Below are 20,530 nucleotides of genomic sequence, written 5' to 3' on the forward strand. Positions count from 1 at the left end.
TGGTGTAATGTGAACACCTGAGTTAACTTTTGAAGATACTTGTGAATCTAAATGTGATTCTGCCTTTGAAGATGAGTCAGATTCAGAAGATGACTCTAAATATGAAGTCAAGTCTGATTCTGAAGGAGACTCTGAAGATGATTCAGAAGCTGAAGGTGAGTGTGAAAGCGAGTCTGACTTTGAAGGTGAATCAGATTCTGATCCAGATTTTGATGATGATCCAAAATCTGTTGGTCAAGCGTCTAAAGGTGGAACTTCTGAAGGTGGTCCAACTTCTGAAGGTGGTCTAACATCTGATACTATTATACATAACTTAAAGAAGATTGTGAAAAAGTTCAGAGGCTACAAAGAAGCAAACAAATACCAAGAAGATTCGCAGAGTTTGACAAGTTCCAAGATACTGAGATAGACTGTGAAGGAGAAATCTTTCAGTGTGCCATGTTAGTAGACTCTAAACCAGTTAGTACTGAAGAAGATCTCAAGAAGAAAGTGTTGTTGGATGCTGTAAAATAAGAACTTGAGGCTATAGGAAGAAACAAGACTTGGGTGTTGACTGAGCTTTCAAAGGAGAAGAAAGCCATCAGTATCAGATGGGTTTTCAAGATAAAGCTAAAGCTAGATGGATCAATTGGCAAACACAAACAAAGGTTAGTTGCTAGAGAATTTTTATAGAAATCTGGTTTAGACTACTTTGAAGTGTTTGCGTCTGTAGCTAGACATGAGACAATTAGATTGGTGATTGCTGTAACCGCAAATTGAAATTGGCCTCCGATGCATCTGGATGTAAAATTTGCATTTCTGAACGTTCCATTACAATAATAGGTATACGTGTCACAACCTCCTGAATTTGTTAAGAAGAACAAGGAAGGGATGCTGTATAGGTAACATAAAGCATTTTATGGACTAAAACAAGCTCCTAGAGCTTAGAATATGAAAATTGATCTTTTTTTCAAGCTTCAAGGATTCATAAAGTGTTAGATAGAATATGGTGTTTATGTTCAACATACCTCTAAAAGCACTGTGATTCTCATGTATCTCTATGTTGATGATATAATGCTAACATGGAGTTGTTCAATGAGATAGTCAAGTTCAAGAAGATGTTAATGAATGAGTTTGAGATGACTGATATGAGAAATATGGTATATTTTATAGGGATGAAGATTATGTATTCTGAGAAGGATATAATTTTGCATCAGCTAAAGTATGAACTTGAACTTCTAAAGAGATTTGAGCTAACAAATTGCAAGATTACAACCACACCTGCTAAGATGAATCACACCTGCAATCATAATTAATTATATTTTGCTTTATAAGATTTACTTTTTTTAATTTTGATTTAAATTATAATTAATAAAATTTGATTTTCATTTTTTTTATTTTTCGATTTATTTTAGAAAGATACTCCATCTGTGTCTTTTTTTATTTGTCTTAAATTATTTGTCTCTTTAAAATATCTATATATTATTTATTATTTCTTTCCACTAACTTATTCTTATTTATTATATTTTAAATCATGTAACTATTCCAGCATCTATTATTAATAAAATTATTTTAATAAATAATATTCATTTTATCATTGAAATCAACACAATTAATTATTATAATCTAAAGAACCACAGAGGGAGTATTCCTTTAGAAGATTTTTTAATCTTGCTTTTCTGTTTGAAAAAAGACATCATTACTTAATATATATACTAGTTGCATAGACTGATGAATGGTCATAAGCACCTCAAAGGATATGTTAACGTATGTCATCTTCTAATTTAGCACTTGACAGTTAATTAACATGAGATTAAGTAGTTATATTAGTACATGAACACAATTAGACTAATAATGGTCCATTTGCTTTGTAGATGTTAACATTCTAATTGTAATTAGTGATAGTTACATAGACCAATAACAAGAAGTCCCCAACAAATTGATTTGAATTAATTTGATGTGAAACTACAGCTCATCTAATTAATATATTCAAATGTCATTTTCTCATAGATTAGTCAAATTAGTCACTCGATTATAGCAAGTTGTAACTAGCATGTATGCATCTTGTTTTGTGATAATATTTTTAAGTAGTATGATAATTAGTTATAGTTATTGAAAAGCATAGGAGAATGAAGGCATTTGATAGTTAAGGCTTAATTTGGATTAGAAAGCTTATCTTACAAGTTACAACAAACTAACACATATCCTTCTATCATTTTAGATAGAGCATTAATAAACTATTTCAACTGAAAAATAAATGCTTCTTTAAAAAAAATAATTTCTATGCAGTCAGATTATTTAATGTATTTATATATAAAAAAAATTTATTGCTACTACAATAAGTACAACAAATTTTATTTCATAAAGTGAGAGATCAATTTCATGGATCACCTTTTGCCATAATTTTCTATGTAAGATCATGCTTATCTCAAAATCATTAACCTTTATATTTTTTTAATAACTTCTCTTATGCTATGTTTGAGAGTTTAGAGGGGAAGGGAGAATAAGGCTTTCGAAAATGAATTTTAAAAAAAATATAGAATAATATTTGACATTTTTTGAAAAAGTAATTTTTTATAGAATGATAAAATAGTGTATATTATTATTATATTTTTAATCTTTCGAATACTAATAACTTTGTAGCAATTTTTATCGTAACATGTTCTATGAATTTGTCTTGTATAAATTCAAATATTTTAATTACAATTTTCTCTTGCTTCAGAAATTTACTAAAATAATTTTTTTTTAATTTGAGACAGAAAGTATCTGCGAATTTAAATTTTTCACAAATTTACCTGTGAAATTTTTTGCCAAAAATATTATCTACGAAAGTTTTAATTGGGGACAAAAAATTGCAAGAAAAACCACAGAAAACTTGTTTTCTGCAAAAATTTAACTCAAAATCCACAAATAAATTCGCAGAAAAATAGAGTATTGAGTTGCATGGAATGAATATATGGTTAGGGGTGGCAAACGGGCATGCCCGCCCCGTTTAGGCCCTCCCCGCAAAAGCCCGCGAAAAAACGGGGCGGGGCGGGGCGAGCTTTTTTAAGAGTGCGGGTCTAAAACCTTGCTCCGCCCCGCAAAAAAGTGAGGACGGGGCGGGGAAAGCCCGCGGGCATTCGATTATTTAGGCCTAAAAATAGTAAAATTCTATGAAAAAACAAATGCCCGCAGAAGCCCACAAAAAACGGGGCGGGGCGGGGCGGACACATTAAAGAGAACGGGCCTAAAACCTTGCCCTGCCCCGCGAAAAAGTGCAGGTAAAACGGGCTTTCCCCGCGGGCCGGACCCGTTTTACCACCCCTATATATGGTCACCTCAAACGATATGTTAACGTATGTCATTTTACTAAAAAGGACATGCATTAATTAAGGATCCAGATTGTCTCCTGCTTTTTCTCTCCTGCCCTCTGTCTGTCCAGCTTCAGTTTCCACCATTCATTTTTTTTCAATATAATTTTCTTTGATTTATTTCATTTCTTTAAAATCTCCTCGCCATTGGATTAGAGGCATGACCATTGGAGAGGATCCATGCTCATTAATTAATATATATATATATATATATATATATATATATATATATATATATATATATATATATATATATATATATATATATATATAGTGGCGGAGCCAGGAATTTTATGCAGCCTGGGCAAAAACTTTACACCATTGATTATTCATTTGTTTTAATTTTCACACCCTATTTTTACTAATTTTGCCCCTAATTTTACCTTTGATTTTGTTTAAAAATTGACTATTATTTTAGGGAGAGTATAAAGAAAATAGGGGTTGAGCCCGGGCGCCTGCCCGGGCTAGCTGGGCCTTGGTTCCGCCCCTATATATATATATATATATATATATATATATATATATATATATATATATATATATATATATATATATATATATATATATATATATATATATATATATATATATATATATATATATATATATATATATATATACACACTAGTTGCATGGAATGAATATGATGATTGTTAATTAACATGACATTATCGATTGAATAATGACAAGTTAAGAAACTAGCTCTCATGGTTTAACTAGCTACATTAATACATAAACACAATTTGACCAATAATGGTCCTTTTATTGATTTAACATTCTAATTGTAATTAGTGATAGTTACATAAACCAATAAGCAAAAGACGATTTGAATTAGTTTGACGTAAAACTACAACTCATGTTAATTAATTATTCAAATGTCATTTTCTTCAAAGATTAGTCAAAAGAAATATTACTTTTAAATAAAAAAATTAATTAAATAATAATTCGATTGATCTAAAAAATCGTATTATATAACCAAATTATAAAATATTTATAAATTAGACTTTTTAAGCCAAGTAAAAAAAAAACCGAACTCGGATATCTTGTTTTGACTCTTCTAAAAAATTATAAATTGAGTATAGGTAAATTTTTTAATTTCGTTTAAAATATAATTTAGTTTTTTAATAGTTTTACATTTAAAATTTAAATTGTTATTTAGATTAATAAATGTCATTAAAGTGATATTGTTAATTAGAAAGAAGCTTTATTAAAATGTTGCATCCATCTCTTCAAACCTTACATGGCATAAAGTTCTCAAAAAAGAATAAAGTGTACTTTACGTGGCAGACAAATCATATCAAGCTCTTAATTGAAATGAGTGGTTTAGCTTGATTTTGATCGCTATAATCAAACAGATATCTATATCATTTTAGGTCAACAATTTGGTACTCTCAATTTTTTAATTATTAAATAGACTACTTGATTACTTTATTTTAAATATAATTTAAGATTTCATATAAATTTTATTTAAAAGATTGTCAGTACCAAACTAGGGGTGGCAAAACGGGTTGGGGTCCGCCGGGCCACCCGCCAAAAATTGACGGGTTGGGTTGGCATTTTAGGCTCGCCGCTCGCCAAAGCCCGCCCCGCTAAAACTCGCCGTCCGCCATACCCGCCCCGCCAAAGTCCGCCGCTCGTCAAAACCCGCTCATCCTCCAAAACTCACTCTTTTTTTAGTTAATTCTAGTAATTGCAATTTTTTATGGTTTATTTTATACATTTATTTATAAATATATGTAATATTTTTTAGAGTAAATTTGTTAAAAAATTACTTTTATAAAAAATTGTTTTAAAAAATAAGTGAAAAGTTTAATTAAAAGGCAAAAAAAACATATTAATCTATTAAAAAAATAAAAATAAAAATAGGCGGGTAAGCCCGCCGCCCGCCAACCCGCCATCTTGGCGGGGCGGACATGATTTTGATGCCCATTTTACTTGGCGGGCATGCCCGCCCCGCTCATTTTTTAGCGGGCATAAGACGGGGCGGGCGGCCCGTTTTGCCACCCCTATACCAAACTAAGTTTTAGAGTAAAAAAAATTTAAAATCACTGTGATTTTAATAAAGAATAGGTTTTTAATAGATTCAAATACAGATAAAATTTATAACATATCTTTCTCTATTGTTTATTAAATAAAATATCTTGAAATTAAGTAAATTCAATAAAATATTATTTATATAAAGTAAACACTAACTGTAGTATTTTGATTTTCTTGTAAAAGAAAAAGACATTTTAGTACACTTACTCCTGTATATATATTAAATTTTTTATTGTGATGATTTAAATTAAAAAAAATTAAAAAAAAAATCACTTTTGCCACAGTAGAATTAAGCGCATGTTTATTACTCCCTCCGTCTCATAATAAGTGTTTTATTTGGATTTTGCACAGTTCTTAAGAAAATGATTAAATGTGTTGGTTTTAATGATAAAATTTGTATAATTTACTAAAGTACCCTTATTTATTATAGATAGTAGAGTAGTTGAAAAACGTGAAAGTTAATATACAGAGGTATAGTAGTGGAAAAAAATAATAAATGTTGCATTGATAATCTAAAGAAACATTTATTTTGAGACATGAAAAAAGTGTCAAATGAGACACTTATTATGAGACGGAGGGAATATTATTTAAAAAAAAAAACTTTTATATTTCTTAAAGTAACTACTCACTTTTAATGTGTGGTTCAATAAAATGGACTGAATCTTATGTTTCCAAACATACTACATAAGCAATGCCAAGACTAAATAAAAAGAGAGGAGACATATAGAGACAGGGTGAGGGAGTTATGAATTAAGACAACAAATCATGATTTAGACTCTTAAGTCAATATCGAAATATTGTTAGTAAGTCTTAATCACACTTTGCCTTTTCAAAATATAATTCAAAAAATTAATACTTTTGCTTAAGTCTTAAGTGCAAGAAATTTGTTTTGTTTTCCATTTAATGAAAAGTGCAACTTATCATATTAGTTGCAAAATTTCATGTCAAAAGTACTTTTCATGTAGGTTTAAGGTTTGTTTTCAGACTCTCTGAGTTGTTTTATTGTGCCAATTAGGTTATTGCTAATCTAAGTTCAGCATAACAATTTGTACGAAAAAAGAAAGATTAAAAACTTGACCTATGTAGAAGAACATTGGCACAGTGTTCTAATAAATAAGTGTAATATGAAGTTTCCAATCGTGCATTTTACGGAAAGAAAATGCTAATAATATTTATTGGTTCTCAAATTTGATAGGTTGCCTTTTTTAAAATAAAAAAGACACAAAACTTTGATTAGTTCGATGGCCCATTACGAGTGCACACAGACTATTCCCTACACCGGAAAACTTTGAATAATTACATTGTTGTAAAAAGGATATTAAAAACATAATATAATAGAGAACACAATGAGAAATAAGAAGAACGACACGGGTTGGTTATAATTGCTATTTTTTACTTTCTTTTTAAAACAACATTATAAGTGTTACAAAAATAACAAATAACTCTCTCACTTTAAATTAAGATTTGCAGTATGTAATGATGAGAGACTAGTATGTTATTTATAATAAAACCTAACATATTAAACTAATGAATTTTTTCACAAATACCCATTACAAGGTAACTTAAACAATTGAACATATCAGATAGGTCCAATTCAAAATACTAACAACCCTAACTTTTCGACACTCACATATTAGAACACACTTCGACTACAGTATGTATGTCTTCAACACCAACATGTGAACATACTTCGACGTTATGCTAACCTTTGTCGAACCCGAAGCTACTATTCGTCATGCAACTTTATCAACTGCATACAGTGGAAAAAATTGCAACTCGACAATATCTTGGTGATTATATCAGCAACATTGTGATATGTGGAAACCTTCAGTACTTGGACTCTCCATGCTCGATTACTCCTCTGACGAAATGCAACCTCACATCGATATGTTTGGTTCGCTCATGATATGTTGAGTTCTTTGACAGGTGTATAACACTTTGACTATCACATTTAATAATGATATCTCGATCGTGAAGTTTCAGCTTCTTAGCAAAACCTTCAAGCCACAATGCTTCTTTCATAACTTCACTTAGGGCAATATACTCGGCGTCAGTCGTTGATAAAGCAACAATCTTTTGAAGTGTTGCTTTCCAAGTAATTGTTGTGCCAAACACAGTAAAAACATATCCAGAAATAGATTTTCTGGAATCCATACAACTTGATAAAGCAACAATCTTTTGAAGTGTTGCTTTCCAGGATTTTCCATGTACCTACTTACAAGGACTTACGGCATATGATATGTCGGGTCTAGTACATAACATAGAATACATCAAAGAACCTACTATATTAGCATATGGAATGCTATTCATATAAGCTCTTTCGACATCAGTACTGGGACACTGATCTATACTCAGCTGAAATTGAGGGTTCGTCAGAGTCACAACAGGCTTCAAATTCGACATACCAAAATTTTCGAGAATCTTTCATAGGTATGTCTCTTGAGATAAGCATAATTTCGACTGCTTTCTATTTCTTCGAATGTCAATCCCAAGAATCCTGGATGCAACTCCCAGATCCTTCTTATAATTTCCTTATTGAGTTCAGCCTCCACCCTCATCACATCTTCGACATTGTTGCTTGCTATGAGAATATCATCCACATAAAGCAACAAAATAGTAAATGAATTACCAGGTTGAAATCGGAAGTAAACACAATGGTCGAACTGGCTTCTAATGAAACTTATGCGTGCCAAGAACTTGTTGAATCTCCTATTCCACTGTCGAGGAGATTATTTTAGTCCATATAACGATCTTTTTAGCTTTCACACATAATCTTCATTCCCCTTTTTGACATAGTCTTCAGGTTGCCTCATCAGGATTGTTTCATCTAGATCACCATACAAGAACACAATCTTCATATCCATTTGTTCTAGTTCAAGATCGAACAATGCCACCATGGAAAGCAACATTCGAATGGACCTATGCTTCACGAGAGAAGAAAACATATCATTAAGGTCGGCACCTTCTTTCTGAGTGTGAAACCCCTTGCGACCAACCTTGCCTTGTATCTTTTCGACGCCACTCCTTCGAATACAAAGCTTGTTTCAGGTAGAGTCGATTTACCAGCGATTTGGTCGTGTACAAACTTTCAAGTTTCACCCGTAACTCTGATGTCGTCGTCTCCTTTGATATATGTCGAAGAACCTTATCACCAAGGCTCAACAAAATTGCACTGTGGGCTTTCTCTATCATGGCCGTTTTTCTTTTTCTGTTAACACAATATCCATAGCTATCGCTCCCTTCAATGCTTCCAAACAACCCTGTTGGACCAGTAGGGCTTTCATCTTCAAGTGCCATAGACCGAAATCGTTCACTCCAATGAACTTTTCAATCTCATACTTTGTTGGAGGCGTCTTCTTCACGCTCACCGCACCAATTTGTTGTGAAAAGGATGTAAATAACAGAGTATAATAGGGAACACAATGGGAAACAGGAAGAACAACGAGAATTGGTTATAACTATTATTCTTTACTTTCTCTTTAAAACAAAATTACAAGTGTTACAAGAACAACAAATAACCATCTCACTCTAAATTAGTATTTATAGTATGCAATAATGAGATAGTAGTATGCTATTGATAATAAAACCTAACATACTAAACTAATGGTTTTTCACAAATACAATTACAAGCTAACTTTGGGTAAAAGCTAACTTAAACAATTGGACATAATAGACAGGCCCTATTCGAAATACTAACAACCCTAGCATTTCGACACCCACATACTAGAACACACTTCGACTACAGTATGTAGGTCTTCGACACCAACATGTGAACATACTTTGACGGCATGCTAACTTTTGTCGAACCCGAAGCTACTCTTCGACCCTCTAAAATACAATTCAATATCTCACACACCGACTTTGATCAATCCAATTCCATTCCATTCATTCTTAAATTATTTTATAATTTCTTTTTTGCTAATTATGGTTTAATATAGAATTATTGTTAAATATATCAGGGTCTAATGAAGACAATGAGCCTAAGAGTAAAATCAAGTATGAATGATTCTTCTGGGTGATATTCATAAGAAAATATACTTAATAGTTAACATAGTTTCATTAAATAAAATTTTAATTTTTAAAACTTTTATCCAATAAATATACTATATTTAAAGAGTGGTGTTATTTCAACACTTAAAAATAAACACATATACCATATAAAAATACATCTTCTATAGATATTGATTAAACATGTAGAGAGAGAAAAAATTAATAAAAAATTGAAATCGTATCCATACCGTATACATATACGGTGTTGAACACCTAAAATGATGTCCACATAATATTTCTCTTACTTAAGATAATCAGTTGTATTTATAAAATAATGGGTATAATTGTCATGTCACCCCTACCACAACCTAATAGTAATATAAAATTTATGTGATTTTGGAGAATTGTAAATCTCTCAAATCGGTTTTACAGGCTTGAAATAAACAAATTTTTAGAGATTTTAATTTTTTAAATTGAGTCCTTAATATAAACTAATTTTTAGAATTCTTGATTTTCCAAATTGAGTCCTTAAGAGATGTGGCGAGGATTTTGGATATTTTTATCCCTAATCTTAAGTCTCATTTTTAGTTGAGTAAGTTTAGACCTATTTTTTTCGTTGGATCTTAATATAATGTGGTGGTCAATGTGTTGGCAACTAAATTAGGGTTGGTAATCGACATCCCTCGAAGGAAGGGTTTTGGTTGATGGTGTGGTACGGTGGTTATGGTTAATGGAAACCTTGTGGTGTTGGTGAATGATTTCTCAAATTAAGAAATTAGTATTCAAAGGAAACCTTGATGCAAACCTATTGTAATGGGGAAATAAATCATCTTTCCACCCTATGTCTTCACACTAGTTGATACCCCTTCATACATATTTTGTATATCTCGAATATATCCAATCCTAACCCCTTTCTTTTCTAGAGCTTTCTACAAAATCCCTTTAGGAACTCTATCACACGCCTTCTCCAAGTCAATGAAATTTAAGTGCAAGTCTTGTTTGTCCATCTGATATTGCTCTATCATAATTCGTAGTAGATATATTGCTTCCATGATTGACCTCCCAAATATAAAATCAAATTGGTTCTCAATGACTCTTTTCTTAGTCTCATTTCAATAATTCTTTCACACAACTTCATAGAACAAGTTATGAGTTTAATCCCCTTATAATTTGCATAATTTTGTGTATCTCCCCTGTTGTTATAGATTGGGATTAAAGTGTTTCTCCTTCATTCATGTGACATTTGCGTTGACTTTATAATTTCATTAAATAATTTAGTGAGCCACTCAACGCCTCTCTCTTTAAGAATTTTCACACTTCAATGCATATGTTGTCTGGTCTAACCGTCTTACTATTACTTATCCTTTTCAATGCTTATTTTACCTCTTGATTCTGAATATGATGAGGGTAATTATAACTTCAACCATCTTATCTATTATCGAAGCTTTTAGAGTTCAGTGAATTATGATACAATATGAGTCCATCACTATTTGAATACGCTCGGGCGGAGGAGATATATACAGGAGATGTTTGAGAAATGAAGAAAAAAAGCTACAAGTGAACATTGTTTGCCCCTTGGATGTAAGAAAATCTTTAGGTATTAGTAGTTTTTTATTTTTTCTCCAGTATTATTTGATATATTATCTCATAGATTTTTGAGTTGTAAGATTAAGTTAATTTTGAAGTTTAATATATTTTGAAAATATAGCTATAACGTAAATTATTTATTTAAGAACTAAATATGTGGAGGTTACAAACCTTCATAATTTATTTTAAAAATCTTCACAAATTACAAATTTATTTTAAAATGTACATAACATTTAACGGCAGTTACAACCGTCGTATGTCAACTAACGACAATTTGCATGACAGTTTTTGAAATTGTCACAAGCAATGCTCATGACACTAAGTTTTATGACTATTGACAAATTGTCACAATGTCAGTTTTATGGCGATTCTAACTGCCGCAACCTACTCTCAAAACCGCAGCTATATATCTTTTTTCTTGTAGTGTAACTGCTTAGCGGGTATGGTGATCAAGCATGTAACTAGATGCATGTGGGGTTTTTAAAAAGGAGAAAAACCGTCTCCCCATTATGAGGAAGGACAAGTCTTCCAATATCTCCACGTTTTTTGTCATGAAAAGAGTGAAGTCGCTCTTGCATTTCTAGTCAAAGTTCAAGGATTCGTCCATAAATGTTTCAATCATAGAATTGAGGAATGAGATTCACTAATTCTACATAAACAACATTTTCTGAGTCTCTAGCAACCCTCACGAGGAGACTCTCACCTTCATTGTATTTTTAGCGATTATAATTTTGTTTTTAAATATTTAATTTTGTTAGACCGATCATGATTATATATTCAATCAATTATCATCTTTTATTTTTGGAAAAAATTAATTTTGTTCTTAAACTAAGTAACAATATTGTTTAAATTATTTTTTTGAAAAAAAAAACATAGCATATAATAAGTGATAAGTGCGTATTTATAAAGTGTTGGAAAAATTAAATTGAAGTGGACTTGCTTATGATAAAAAGATATTAAAAAGTACAAATTTCACACTAATTTTTTGATTAGGATCGTCAACAATTATAAATTCTTGAATTATTTTTTCTAAAATGGACAAAGACTTTTGTTTTAATCTTGCTTTTCTGTTTGAAGAAAGACATGCATTAATTAATATATATACTAGTTGCATGGAATGAATATAATGAATGGTTATAAGCACCTCAAAGGATATGTTAACATATGTCATTTTCTAATCTAGCACTTGATATTTAATTAACATGAGATTATTGATTGAATAATGACAAGTTAAGAAACTAGCTCTCATAGTTTAACTAGCTACATTTATACATAAACACAATTTGACCAATAATGGTCCTTCTATTAGTGATAGTTACATAAAGCAATAAGCAAAAAGACCCCAAGGACCCAACTATTGATTTGAATTAGTTTGACGTAAAACTACAACTCATGTTAATTAATTATTCTAATGTCATTTTCTTTAAAGATTAGTCAAATAAAGTATTACTTTTAAATTAAAAACTACTATTAATTAAATAAAAATTCGATCGATTCGAAAAAATATAAATTAAGTATAGTTAACTTTTTAAATTTTATTTAAAATATAAATTATTTTTAATATATTTACAGGTTTAGAATTTAAATTTTTATTTAGATTCATAATGTCATTAAAGTGATATTGTTAAATAGAAAGAAGCCTTATTAAAATGTTGCATCCATCTCATCAAACCTTACATGGCACAAAGTTTTCAAAAAAGAATAAAGTGTATTTTATGTGGCAGACAGATCATATCAAGCTCTTAATTGAAATGAGTGGTTTAGCTTGATTTTGATCGCTTTAATCAAAGAGATATCTATATCATTTTAGGTGAACAATTTGGTACTTTCAATTTTTTAATTATTAAATATACTACTTTTAGATTACTTTATTTTAAATATAATTTTAGATTTTATATAAATTTTATTTAAAAGAATAACATTACCCAACTAAGTTTTAGAGTACCAAAAAATTTAAAATCACTGTAATTTCAATAAAGAATAGTTTTTTTTAACAAATTCAAATACAGATAAAATTTATAATATATCTTTCTCTATTTTTTATTTAACTTGATGAAATAATATCTTGAAATTAAGTAAATTCAATAAAAAGTTATTTATATAAAGTATGGGTAATAGCTATTTTGTCCCTGCCATATATGGACGAGGTTTGAAAAATCTCCTGTAAAAAAAAGTTTGGATTCGCTCCCTAACATATGAAGATTCTCATATTTTACTCCCACAAGAAATCAAATCATCAGAATTATTGACATGACAATTTTTTTTAATTTATAATTATTATTTTTAATTATATTGTTGACTTAGGTGACATTTTTATTATTTTTTAATTTATTTTATTTCATATTGTATTTTTTATTATTATTTTTTTATTATTTAGTTGTTAATTTTTAAATTTCAAAACTTTAAAAATTGGTCTCATGGGATGTTAAAAACCCCTTTACCACTAGGCTGCACCTTCATTTTTGTTGAATAATTGCCATTGTAAAAATATAATAGTTACTGTTAATTAATTACTAAAAAACAATTTACTAAATATTTTTCACATATATATTTACTACATAAATTGTTTAATATATGTTATCTAATACAATATGTTTATTTAATTATTATAAAAATATTTTAACATTAATATTTAAACTATTCTAACATAAATATTTAAAAAAATATTAAATACTATTTATATTTAAAAAATTTAATATTTAAATAACTTTAATATTTAAAAGTAATGTTAATATAAAGAAATATTAATGGGATAATTGCTACAGTATTTTTTTAAATAGTATCCATATAAACTATTCATTTAATTCTAAAATAATTTTAATATTTTTAACATTAAATTGATACAATATATTGATGTTAAATTATTAATTATTATTTTAAATTATTTAATTGTTGCAGTATTTTTTAGATTATTAATTATTGAATTGTTACAATATATTGATGTTAAATTACTAATATATTTCTAATACATAATTTCTGAAAACATATTTATTTAATAATATAATTACTAAATATTTATTACATAATTTTTTAAAAAATATTTATTATATAAATGTATAAATAAATATGAAATTTTAAATATTTATAAATATTTTTTCAATTACATCATATTATATAAATACTTCTCAATTACAGTTTCATTTGAATTATATATTTTAATATTTATTTTAAATTAAAATGTTAACTAACATATAAAAAATAATTTTTTTTATAAAAATATCTATTTTTAAATTACACTTTCATTTTAATCATATATTTTATAGAAGCAAATATTGTTTAAATACGTGGAATTAAAAATATATAATAAATAATTTATTAAATATGAAATAAAAATTTAAATAATAAATTAATAATATTAAACCTATTAAAGTGTTATAATTTACTTTAATTGAAATACTGTAATATATATATATATATATATATATATATATATATATATATATATATATATATATATATATATATATGAGTTAGCCTAATGGTTGTTGGACACCCCTTGCAACCATTTACGGAACTCTTAAAACACAGTGAAATGTGGGATTTTCCCAATTAATTGAGAAAATTAGAATGTTCCTTAGATATATTTACGGAAGATTTCATGAATTTAATTAATTTGAGATTTTTCCAATTAATTTAGAATTTTCTCAATTAATTTATAACTTAATTTAGGATTTTCCCAAATTCACTGTGTTTTAACGATTACGTAGATGTAGTCAAACTTAATTAATTTGGGATTTTCTTAATTAATCGGGAAAATCTCCAATTAAATTATTGAGAAAATCTCAAATTCTCAATTAATTGGGAAAAATCTTCCGTAGTTACACTTACTTTTCAATTAATTAGGAAAAATCTTTTGTAGTTACATCTACAAAAATGTTTGATGGGTTTTGCCAATAGAGTATTCCGTAGATGCATCTACGAAACTTAATATTTTTCCAATTAATTATAAAAATTCAAAATTTTACTATGTTTTATATACAAACAAGGGATAAAATTAAAATTTTATGTGTTGTGTAAGATGACTTGGGTTGAGAAACTTTCTATTATTATTTGAAAAAATAAACTTTGCTATTTCTTAAAGTAAATAACTTTTAATTTGGTTCAATAAAGTGCACTGAATCTCATGTTTCCGAACATACCACATAAGTAATGCCAAGACTAAATAAAAAGAGAGGAGACATATATAGACAGGGTGAGGGAGTTATGAATTAAAACAATACATCATGATTTAGACTCTTAAGTCAATACGGAAATATTGTTAGTAAGTCTTAATCACACTTTGCCTTTTCAAAATATATGTAAGCATTAATTTATTAAATTAATGTGACATCTAATATTGAATGGTTGAGAATGCATATACAAAATTTGTTTTGTTTTCCATTTTATGAAAAGTGCATACTTATCATGTTAGTTGCAAAATTTCATGTAAAGAGTACTTTTCATGTAGGTCTAAGGTTTGTTTTCAGACTCTATGAGATGTTTTATCATGCTAATTAGGTTATTGCTAATCTAAGTTCAGCATAATAATTTGTACGAGAAAAGATAGATTAAAAACTTGACCTATGTAGAAGAACATTGGCACAATGTCCTAATAAATAAGTGTAATATGAAGTTTCCAACAGTGCATTTTATGGAAAGAAAATGCTAATAATACTTAATGGGTCTCAAATCTCATAGGTTGCCAAATTTTTCAATAACCAAATACTATTATAAACATTTATACCAGTGGATGTCCATCCCTCTTCTTATTCTTCATCTTTCTATTTCACTTTAATGTACATAATTTCCTACCTCCCTTGGGTCCTATAAATAATACTCATATTATAATGTAAAATTCACTTTTGAGAAGAATATAATACTATGTTGCTTGTTCTCTTCTCTTCCTATCTTTTGATCTCTATATAGTTTCATTTAGTTTATAATACGTTATCAGCACCACGCTCTCAGGTATGATTTGGAGGAGATCATTGTTTTTATTTATTTATGATATTCAGGAAATATAACCATATTAGGAAATTTAAAATTTTGTAATTTTATTGTTCAATGATTTTATTGTAATTTTATGGTTAAGATTATGTAATTTTATTGTAATTTTATTTGTCATAGAATTGATGTATGTTTAAGAATATTATATTAAAAAAAAAACTCAGGTAGCAACTCAACTTTAAGTAAGATGGGTTGATGTTGTTGAGGTTGTGGATAACACATGTGACTTTACAATGATTCCAATTTTGATGGATAGTGCACAAATAAATTTAATTGTGTCAAAGGATTAAAAGGTGGATTTGGCTTAAAGCATGAAAGAATTATTTTTGTTTATTCGGTGGAATTGAATTAGAGAAAGAAGAAATAACTTTTTGCATCCCAGAAGGATGGTTTTAATTTTAACGCATCCCATAAGGATGGTTATAATTTTTAGATTATTGTTTGTAACAAAAGCTAAGCATCCCTGAAGGATAGCGAAATAACATTGTATAGTTCATGAAGAACTCATAATGTTTTATTTATTTTATTTTATTGTATATGTAAGATGTATTTTGTCACTAAATTGATTTTTTTTTTATAATACCAAATTTTGATTAGTTCGATGTCCCATTACGAGTGCAGACTATTTCCTACACTGGAATACTTTGAATAATTACATCAACTGACTTGATCAATCCAATTTCATTCATGAAGGATAGAAAAACACTTAGAAAGGGGGGGTTTGAATAAGTGTAGTTTAAAAAACTCGTAAGATAAAAACAATTTGCACAGTTATTTTTTATCCTGGTTCGTTGTTAACTAAACTACTCCAGTCCACCCCCACGGAGTGATTTACCTCACCTGAGGGTTTAATCCACTAATCGCACGAGATTACAATGGTTTTCCACTTAGTCAACTTCTAAGTCTTCTAGAGTCTTCTGATCACAACTTGATCACTCTAGGAACAACTGCTTAGAGACCTTCTAAGACTTCTCTAGAGTATACTGATCACAACCCGATCACTCTAGTAACAACTGCTTAGAGACCTTCTAAGACTTCTCTAGAGTATACTGATCACAACCCGATCACTCTAGTAACAACTGCTTAGAGACCTTCTAAGACTTCTCTAGAGTATACTGATCACAACCCGATCACTCTAGTCCTTTACAATTTAATGTAAACAAATTCTAAGAGTATTACAATTGCTTCTTAAAAGCGATAATCATAAACTGTGATATTTCTCTTACAGATTTAAGCTTAGACTCACTAAAGTATTACAACAACAATGTAGTGAGCTTTGATGAAGATGAAGTTTCTGAGCTTTTAGTTGAACAGCGTTTCAGCAAGTTAATATTCACAGAAATTGTCAAGAATTGGTAACCTTGCTTCTCATCAGAACTTCATTTATATAGGCGTTTGAGAAGATGACCGTTGGGAGCATTTAATGCTTTGCGTATTCCGTACAGCATTGCATTTAATGTTTCACTATTTTGTCAACTACCTCGAGCCTTGCTTTTGCTGTGACTACTGACATTGCCTTTAATAGCTTCTAACGTTCCTTTTGTCAGTCAGCGTAGCCTGCCATCTAGTACTTGATTCTGATTTGTTCTTTGTAAATACTACGTTGAAAATCATCAGAGTACAAACAGCTTGGTGCAGAGCATCTTCTGATCCTTTGATCTTGATATGCTTCTGAGCGTGATTCCATGACTTCAGTGCTTCTGCTTCTGAACTCAAGTTCTTCTGATGCTTCTATAGACCATGTTCTGATTCTGCTTGACCATCTTCTGATGTCTTGCCAGACCATGTGCTGAAGTTGCATACTGAACCTTCTGAGTCAAAGCTTCTTAGCGCTGATTTGTGCTTACTCTTTATATATTTCCTGAAAAGGAAATTGCATAGGATTAGAGTACCACATTATCTTGAGCAAAATTCATATACATTGTTATCATCAAAACTAAGATTCTTGATCAGAACAATTCTTGTTCTAACAATCTCCCCCTTTTTGATGATGACAAAAACATATATAAATGATATGAATTTGCGATCAGAATAACAGACGGCTAAAGACAATTACACAGCTATATCATAAGCATGTGAATATGTCTCCCCCTGAGATTAACAATCTCCCCCTGAGATGAATAATCTCCCCCTGAAATTAATACTAGAAGAATTTTATAAATAAAAGACTTCCTTGAGTATTTCAGTAGAGACGTTCACATATGCTTGAACTTTAGAACATTCACTGCTTCTGATTTCTGCTTCCATAGGACAGCTTCAGAACATTGAATTTCTTTAGATCCTCAGAACATTCACAGCTTCTGATTTCTGCTTCCATCGGACAGCTTTAGAACTTGAATTTCTTTGATCCTCAAAACATTCACAGCTTCTGATTTCTGCTTCCATCGGACAGCTTCAGAACTTGAATTTCTTTGATCCTCAGAACATTCACAGCTTCTGATTTCTGCTTCCATCGGACAGCTTCAGAACTTGAATTTCTTTGATCCTCAGAACATTCACAGCTTCTAATTCCTGTTTCCATCGGACAGCTTCAAAGCTTGAATTTCTTCTTACATCACTTCATGCTAGATTGTATCAGAACATTGTTGAATGTACTAGAGCATCATCAGAGCATCTCTACATCCTGAAATGTTACAGAACAAAACTAAACGACAAAAGTCAGCATGAATGAATCAGAACATAAAATATGTTTCAGAACACATAATATGTATCAGAGCCATATAAGCCATATAGAATGTATCAGAACATATTCTATCATCAGAATATCTGAACATTCTTCCTTCTTGCTTTTGATTCTGAAGCTTCATAGCACTCAGCTTGCTTCAAGAATCCAAGAACTTGATTCATCTTGTTGCTTATTGATCTTGAATCTTCAATTCCTGCAACAACACAACTTAGAAACATATGAAGCTTGCAGCTTCTGTTAGAAATGTGGGGGCTTTCTTCCCGGCAACTGCTAATATAAATCAAATCATTTATCACTATTTCTCCCCCTTTTTGTCATAACATCAAAAAGAATGTAAAATATTCAGATGTAACCACAGGACAAATGGAAAGAGAACCAAATAGTCATTGATAAAACAAGCAGAAGTACAAGATTACTTAAATAAATGTACTTTTAATGAATTAGTTAGTTTACATTTATTAAATAAAAGTTTGACTTTTAAAACTTTTATCCAATAAATGTACTATATTACTTAAATAAATGTACTTAATCCAATAAAAGTTTGGATTTTTTATCCCTAATGGTAAGTCCCCTTCTTAGTTGAGTAATTTTAGATCTATTTTTCTGGTTGGTTCTTTATATAATTTGGTGGACGAAGTGTTGAGAACTAAATTAGAGTTGGTAATGGATAAACTTATTTTCACAAACCAATCGACATTCCTCAAAGGAAGATTTTTGGTTGATGGTGTGGTACGGTGGTTATGAATGAGTTGATTTACTTGACAAAGAAACCTAGAAAGTCATGCATTATTTTAAGGCAGTTTTGAGAAAGAGTGTGTTTCATTTAGCTATGAGTTTCTAGATTATATGCTTTTATTGATAAGTGGAGATCTTGGGTGAGAGCTTGTATGTTTAATGGAAACCTTGTGGCGTTGGTTAATGATTTCTTAACTCAAGAAACTAGTATTCAAATGGGGTTTGAAACAAAATGACCATCTAGATCCTTTCCTTTTCTTGCTAGTGGCATAAGGTCTTAGTTGTTTCATCAATAGGGAAATTGAGTTTATCTGAAGAATTCTGATTTCCTGCAGGTTCAACTTAAGGATAGTCAATCTTGGTTGATGAAGCATTTGCTCCAATCCAGGGTGCTGTATCAGGAGCTAAACATAAGCAATGGTGGGATGTTTCATGCTAAGAGAGTGTATAATGCTGTAATAGGTACTGAATCCAGACCTGCCTGGAGGCATCTGATGTTTGGGAACTTTGCTAGGCCACGGGCTGTGTTCATCTTTTGGCTTGTTTGCAATGGGAGACTGGCTACGAAGGCTAGACTGAAGAAATATGGTATGATTAGTGAGGATAATTGTTGTTTCTGTCAGGAAAAGGAAACTTTGAACCACCTGTTTTTCTGCTGTCCCGGTTTGAAGAATATTTGGGTTAAGGTACTTAGATGGATCCAAGTTAACCATACCCCTTTGCCTTGGGATGGTAAATTGGATTGGCTCACTAGAAATTGCAAAGGGAAGAGTTGGCGAGCTAGTCTTATTAAGTGTGCCATCACAGAGGCTATTTACTCGATTTGGAGCTTACGGAACAATAGAGTGTTTGGTCATACTACTGTTAGAGGTGATATAGATAAGGAAATCATAGATAGAATTGTGTATAGAATTTGGAATGTCAGGAAATATAGGAGTTATATTGCAGGCCTTATGACATAGGCGGTGCAGTTTTATAGTTTTCCTCTTGTTTATGGGCTTTGAGCTTGGCTGGATCGTGAGCGATCGCCGTGTACATATTGTTTTTTGAATTAATCAAAATTTATTGATTAAAAAAAATAGGGAAATTGAGTTGGATCTTTAATTCGGGTTTAGAGTAGGGTCCTATAACGTGGTGGCATCACATCTTTAGTATGTGGATAGTGTTACCCTTATCT

At 30.1% G+C, this 20,530-nt stretch overlaps 1 protein-coding gene across 1 annotated transcript; it reads left to right on the forward strand.

Annotated features, from left to right (window-relative positions):
• The first annotated feature begins 1,061 nt into the window (after positions 1 to 1,061).
• On the forward strand, positions 1,062 to 20,315 carry LOC131649040 (uncharacterized). The gene is made up of 2 exons (XM_058918788.1): positions 1,062 to 1,139; positions 19,689 to 20,315. The coding sequence occupies exons 1-2, from the start codon at positions 1,062 to 1,064 to the stop codon at positions 20,313 to 20,315; spliced, it is 705 nt and encodes a 234-aa protein (XP_058774771.1).
• Positions 20,316 to 20,530: the final 215 nt, after the last annotated feature.

Source organism: Vicia villosa, linkage group LG2 (assembly GCF_029867415.1).
Source record: "Vicia villosa cultivar HV-30 ecotype Madison, WI linkage group LG2, Vvil1.0, whole genome shotgun sequence".
Classification (NCBI taxonomy): domain Eukaryota; kingdom Viridiplantae; phylum Streptophyta; class Magnoliopsida; order Fabales; family Fabaceae; genus Vicia; species Vicia villosa.

What these genes read in the sequence shown, in the direction of transcription:
- LOC131649040 (XM_058918788.1), top strand. Translation starts at nt 1,062, where the DNA reads ATGGAGTTGTTCAATGAGATAGTCAAGTTCAAGAAGATGTTAATGAAT. An exon ending in TGACTGATATGAGAAATATG is followed by an intron (nt 1,140 to 19,688) that starts GTATATTTTATA and finishes GATTTCCTGCAG; the next exon opens with GTTCAACTTAAGGATAGTCA.